Source organism: Pangasianodon hypophthalmus, chromosome 10 (assembly GCF_027358585.1).
Source record: "Pangasianodon hypophthalmus isolate fPanHyp1 chromosome 10, fPanHyp1.pri, whole genome shotgun sequence".
In the NCBI taxonomy this organism is placed as follows: domain Eukaryota; kingdom Metazoa; phylum Chordata; class Actinopteri; order Siluriformes; family Pangasiidae; genus Pangasianodon; species Pangasianodon hypophthalmus.
The window spans coordinates 24,608,539-24,615,463 of record NC_069719.1 but is presented as its reverse complement, the minus strand read 5'-3'; the positions used below and the strand labels follow the sequence as shown (position 1 = coordinate 24,615,463).

Genomic DNA, 6,925 nt, shown 5'->3' with positions numbered 1-6,925 from the left:
TCTCTGTTATGAAATGCGTTAGAGGGCTCCTAGAGTAGATAGGTAAAGGGAAGTGTACATAGGGTGGACAGAAGGTTAGCCTATGTGGGTGCAGCTGAATGTCAAACAATAGATAACAAACCTGTCTGACCTGGTGTGTATGGTGGGCCTGCTGAATACTCTCCTGAGGCTGTTGGATGAGTAGCAGTTGCTGTTCTGACCTTTTGGAGGACTGTGCTTCTGCATTCTGCTGGAACTGCACTGGTGTGTGTGCATTCAGAGCAACCATAACCTGTTGCCTATGCACACACAAACACACACACACACACACACACATTATCCTTGTAAGAACCTTGTATAGTGTACTATGCCTAAATCTAACTCTAACTTTAACCTGAGTTTGGGCTCTTTTATTTATTTTTTTTTTAACATAAAAGCCGCAGTTTTTGTATTTAAAAAGCCAAAAATGTTCACACAAGGTCAAAACTGTCACATATTCCTATCCTTGTGGGGACATTTGGTCTCCACTAAGGCATAACAACAAGCTCATACACAAGTATTAAACCATTACAAACCATTCCTACTGGTGCATCGGATCAGTTGTGCACTAATGTTTTGTCTGACAAATGAAATGTTACAATGTTTTATCAGCAACCTGATAACTAATGACCTTCGTGAAGAATCAGTGTGACTTAATATATTTAATGAGAGAGCAACTGCCCCTATTAACCAACTGAATAAATCTCATCATGTAAAATTACAATGTGCTTTGGAGCTTTTTTTTTTTTTTTTTTTTAATACTATTAAAATGCATAAGCTCTGTACTGTAGCACATTAGCTAAGAGTAAGCGGATCAATCTATTGTACTGTATTTCCTATCACTAGTTACTCACTTCTGCTGGTTGCTTAGTAAGCGATCAGCCTCCTGTCTCCTCTTCTCCTCTTCCAAACGCTGTTCTTCTTCTTGCTGATGTCGCTCCTCTTCCTCTCTTCTGAACATGCGCAGTCAGAACACAAACAAGTTCTTAATGAAAGACAAAACCACTCTTATTCTCACCCTGTGCAGTTCTTTGTTTAGGACAACTGATCAGCAGCTGCATGGTTCAACCCCTAGTTAAATCATCTTCCTGAGTCTTTCCTGCTTTTAAGCTTTTCAGGAAGCCATTTAACTGCAAGATGCTGCAAGGCAGCAAAGTCCATCATCCTATTTCCCCACTCCCAAGAGCAGGGAAAATTTTTCATTTTTCCTGTTTAAATGTGTTTGACATTTAATAGATTTTCATTTATTATATGTATTACATTATATTTAATACAGTATTGAATTTTTACAATAGATAAAAAGCAGAGAGCTTGTATCTAAAAGAATCACGCTTACAATCTCCTCTCAAGTTCCTCCTTCTCGATCTTATGAGACGTGACATATGGAGAAAACAGACTACAGCAGGAATTCAGAAGCTTCACAAAGTCCTCCATGGCATCCTCTTTAGCAATGCTGCCCAGCTCTGCCCATTTTTTCCTGTCAATACAGAGTCTTTTATGTAAGGTGTAGTGTTTCTAATTGAACATACACAAACATACACATGCATTTGCTTATGCGCTCAAAACTACTAGTGTGTCACATTGTAAATGTCCATCTTTTTAAAAAATTACCTTCTGTCATTCCCCAGGACATCAAAGAACCCAACCTCAGGGAAAACCTTTGGATTATAAGGACCAAAGAAGATTTGTTTCTGAAGTGCAACAAACAGCAGGTTTTCTTCATATGTTGGATTGAAAGCCTTGCCATTCATGTCTGCAAAAAACACAAGTACATTTTACAAATATGGATATTCATTCCATGAATCACCACATGGTATATTACTACCCAACATTTTCACGCAGGGGCTGGACTAAATCCCACTGAATGGGTCATATATAGTAATTGTATAGCCATTGACCATCCAATCCACACTGCATCCAGGACAGCAGACCAGGAACAAATGCCCAAACCTACAACAATGTACGTGGAGCACGAGGGATGGAGACAGTTGACGTTGTGCTAGCTGCATTTACTATACAGCCCTATGTATTTGTGTTGGTGGACTAGCTATGCTAGCTTCTGCCTCACAACCACTGTTCCCTGTATTGGCTCTGGATCCACTGCGACCCTGACCAGGATAAACTGGTTACTGAAGATGAATGAATAAAACTTAAAGAGAGAAAGAGTCTAAAATGAATGCAAACAAGGTACATAGGTTTGCATTTTAATAGAGCTTTGGACTGAAAAAAATTGAGGCATTTTGCAGCCATTTTTCTGAGTAAACATTACTCCATGTTTTATTGAGTATAAAGTTTAACCTATTTCAGTAAGTAATATCTCCAGTGCACATGTGGTAAATCCTACTTAATTTATTTTAGTTCTCCAATAAATGTTACCCCTTTACTTGGTGCAAAGGTACTTTTAAAATTTAAGCAACATAAATTCCAAATGGTCAGTGTTGGTCATACCTAATTATTTCAGCTCTGATTTTTGCATTTGTTTTTCTATTCTATTAATGTTATTTTCATTCCCACATTACTCATATGGTTGAATGTTAATCATGTCAATGTTTTATTGACCAAATTCTCAAAATGTTACACTGCAGAACACATATGCCAATCAATCATCTTAATGTTTGCAGTTGTACATTAAACAGGCAAGTCTCCAGCACTAAGTCTCTTCTTGGTGCCAGTGCTGCAGAAATCCAACTGTGGAGGAAATAAACACTCAGAGTCATGTGACTCAAGTATTCACAAATTATTTGTGATAATAATATAACATTGGTGTAGAAATTTTTACTAGGTTTGAAAACGCTTCATATTTCCTCCATACGTCACTGTGTTTGCATTGAATCGGAACTGAAACTGAACATTTGTTCTGAAATTAGACCATCTATATTCATTAAACTCATAAATATTTAACACTAATTTCACTCTAAATGACGCTCAACCGAACTGAATTCAAAATGGCGGGTAACAGAAACGGACTAACTTACACAACAGCGTTGCCGCCATTACAACATTTACAAGTAAATGTGGCACTTAAAATACATATCACATATTACAAATATTACACATATTACATATAACATACTGTGCCAGTTTTAACAGGCATGTCTGATTTTATTACTAATATTACCTAATATTACTAGTTACATCAGCAGGCTAAGGAGCAGTAGCTTACTAGCTAGATACAAATAAGTTAGCCACAAAAATGAATGTTAGCTCACTATTTCACAATGGCTCATTAGCAGTGTATTGAGATGTACGTGTACAACTAACTTTAAATAAACTAAATCTGAGTAGCAATGTGCCAGGAGAGGTTTCAATGTTCATTTCTCTAGCTGCTAAACTAACCCACTAAATGATGGCAATTAGCATAAACTAACAAGTTCGCATTAGGTTAGCAACAATTGAGCTAGCATTGTTTGGCATTTGCAAATGAACTGAAACTATATTCTTTGTCACAGAGGATAAGGACGTTGGACTCCTGATCGGAAGATTGAAAAGTTCAAATCCCAGCACCGCCAAGCTGCCACTGCTGAGCCCTTGAGCAAGGCCCTTAACCCTCAACTGCTCAGTTGTATAAATGAGATAACTGTAAGTCGCTCTGGATAAGGGCGTCTGCCATATGCCATAAATGTAAATGTACAGAGGAAAAAAAATCTCTTACCATAAATATCACACAGAATGTTACATCCTGTGAATATCCAGTGTGCCAAAACTGAATGACCAAAAAGAACCAGTTTACCACCTTCTTCCCTCAGCATGAGTTGTGATTATTGTGCATGTCTGCGTGTTATTTAATTGAACACATTTTATGAGACTTTTTCATGTGAGAGATTATCTTGAAATTTTGTACTAAATATTATGCAAAATGTTACTTAACATTTAATCACTTTTCTCAAGTGTGTGTGTGTGTTTATTAAATTAGGTATCTGGTGTGGATTTTACCCAAAATCACAGACTGCAACTGCTAATTATTTTGAGTAAATGTTACGCAATTCATGTGTATTATATTTATAGACCCCAAAGATAATTTCTGATGAAGGGTAGATGCATATCTGCTGAAAATACTTCAGAATTGCATCCAATGTCGATGAAGAGTGGAGACAAGAGGCAGGAAATGTACAATATATTAAGCAAAGACAGGCCTGTATGTCTACTTTACTGCTACTGTAAAAAAAAAAAAAAGTGATATGTGGTACTGTATGTGTGAACACAAATACAATGACAGTGGTATGAATGAATATGAATATGAATAAATTTTTTTTTGTCATCATTAGGCCTAAAGGAAAAAAAATTAGGAAATAGATGCATTTATACTGTAAAAATACACTAAAAACATTTTGGGGTCAGTTTTGTAGAGCTTTCAAAAAGAGTCCCCTCTGAAAGTATTGGAACAGGAATGCCAAATGTTTTCTTTTTGCTATACGCTGAAGACAACTGGGTTAAAAGATGAATATAAGATGATAAATCAGCTTTCATTTCCTGATCTAGATGTGTTAAACAACGTAGAACATGGCATCTTTTGTTTGATCCCACCCATTTTTCAAGTGATCAAAAATGTTGGAACATGTGTGTGACAGGTGGTTCTTGTTGCCAGGTGTGCGCTGTTAGATTGATTGCTTAAACAATTAATAGCCTAAGCTTTGTTTGAACCCTGGGTTTCGCCTGTGAAGACTGCATTTGTTGTTAAAAAGGATAAACCAACATGAAAACTAGAGAGCTGCCTATGGGAGAAAAGCAAGCCATTTTGAAGCTGAGAAAAGACGGAAAATCTATCAGAGTCATTGCACAAGCATTGGGCATTGCCGATACAACAATATGGAATGTAGTGAAAAATAAAGAAACCACTGGTGTACTAACAACCAGACATCAAACAGGTTGGCAACTGCTGAACTGATTTGTGAGAGTTGTGAAGAAAAACCCAAAAACAACAGTCAGTGACATCACCAGCAACCTCCACAGGGCAGGGGTGAATGTATCACAATCCACCAATCGAAGAAGATTTTGAGAGCAGAAATAAAGAGGCTATACCACAAGATGCAAACCACTCTTACTCATTAGCAGTAATAATCAGATGGCCAAATTGGAATTCACAAAGAAATTCAGAGATGAGCCACAAAAGTCCTAGAACCAAGATTAACCTCTACCAAAGTGATGGAAAGAAAGAATCTGCTTATGATCCGAAACATACAAACTCATGAGTCAAGCACGGTGGAGGCAGTGTCATGGCTTGGGCTTGCATGACTGCTTCTGGAATGGGCTCACTAATCTTTATTGATAATGTAACTAATTATGGTAGCAGCAGAATGAATTCAGAAGTCTACAGAAACATTCTGTCTGGCAATTTACAGAGAAATGCATCCAATCTAACTGGGAGGAACTTCATCATACAGCAAGGCAATGACCCAAAACACACTGCCAACACAACAAAGGACTTCATCAGGGGGAAACCTTAACCCAACTGAGCCTGCATTTCACCTCCTGAAGAGGAGACTGAAGGGTGAAACCCCTCAAAACAAACAATAACTGAAAGAAGGTGAGGTGCAAGCTTGGAAAACCATCACAAAAGAAGAATGCAACAGTTTGGTGACGGCAGTGGGTCACCAGCTTGATGCAGTTACTGCAAGCAAGGGATATGCAACCAACATTTAAGTGTTATTTACTTTACTATACTTTAAGACTATCTGTTCCATTAGTTTTGCTCACCAAAAATGGAGTGGTCTGCTACCAAAGGTGCCAGGTAATAATTTGTTTAACATATTTAGATGTAAATATCAGGAAATGAACCTGAAATTCTGATCTATCATCTCAAATATGATCACAAACCCAAATGTCTTCAGTGTATAACAAAAAACAATGAATTTGCCTTGCTGTTCCAATACTTTCAGAGGGGACTGTTTGTGATCTGTGTTGCAGTGATCCATTTTGTGATCTGTTTTGCTGTGATCTGTTGTGTGATCTGTTTTGCTGTGATCTATTTTGTGATCTGTTTTGCTGTGATCTGTTGTGTGATCTGTTCTTGCTGTGATCTGTTTTGCTGTGATCTGTTTTGCTGTGATCTGTTTTGCTGTGATCTATTTTGTGATCTGTTTGTGATCGGTTTTTGTTGTGATCTGTTTTGCTGATAGCTTGTGATCCTACAGGAGTTTTTTTTTTTTTTTTAATTATCATAGGGCCAGAAAGAAGTTTGATCAGCTGATCATGTTTACAGAAGATTTGTATTAGATGGCTGTATTAGTCATGCAGTTTATAAGAGACAGGAAAGACACAGGAAATGTTTTCCCCCAATTAACATGAACTTGTATGTTACCTTTAAAAAATTTAAGTGCAAGTCCGAATATTCCCTCTAATGAGAAGCCCCAGTTATTTTCGACGCTCCACTTGCTCTGCTCCTCATCTTTCTCAGGTGGATTTTCACTTTCATTTTCGCCAGGAATTGTGCGCTTGGAAGTTTTGCTTAATCCGTCTTCAGGCTCTCGCGCAGCCATGACGCGGCACCGGCGCACCGTCGGCGTGTCACGCGCAACCCACCGAGACCAAGAACACTACACACACACATACACATACACTCACACGCACAAACTGAGTTTCTGTCCCTGAACGAAGAAAAAGACACAACACTTCCTCAAAGGAAAAAAAAAGCGTCCCAGTCCGCCCATAAAGTTCACAGCCAATCACAAGCGACCTGAACAATTTTACGCAATTCATCATTCCAGCCAATAAGAAGTACAACAAACCTGTCTGCTTAACGTGTACGTGAGGTAAATAACTGCAGGGCAAAGCTAGGAGTAGGGACACAGGTTAACTGTGCTATAATCCTCCAAGGCTCTGAACAAAGCATAAAAATCAGCATAACTCATAATAACTGAGTGCTGACCGGTAAATTAGTAAAAGTCTACCCTATACACACCATATGGAC

At 38.1% G+C, this 6,925-nt stretch overlaps 1 protein-coding gene across 3 annotated transcripts in view; it reads right to left on the bottom strand.

Annotated features, from left to right (window-relative positions):
* zgc:162964 (uncharacterized protein LOC560569 homolog) overlaps nt 1-6,638 on the bottom strand; it is a 12,658-nt gene extending 6,020 nt beyond the window's left edge. For 2 of the 3 annotated variants that reach the window (XM_026926837.3, XM_034308330.2), the window contains exons 1-5: nt 6,317-6,638; nt 1,630-1,771; nt 1,355-1,495; nt 873-971; nt 131-278 (exon numbers count right to left, since the gene is read on the bottom strand). In XM_026926837.3, the coding sequence (XP_026782638.2) occupies nt 131-278; nt 873-971; nt 1,355-1,495; nt 1,630-1,771; nt 6,317-6,494 (708 nt within the window). In that variant the 5' untranslated portion in view covers nt 6,495-6,638. Of the gene's footprint in view, nt 1-121; nt 279-872; nt 972-1,354; nt 1,496-1,629; nt 1,772-6,316 lie in introns of all 3 variants that reach the window. The other variant, XM_026926836.3, reaches the window with a different exon arrangement.
* Nucleotides 6,639-6,925: the final 287 nt, after the last annotated feature.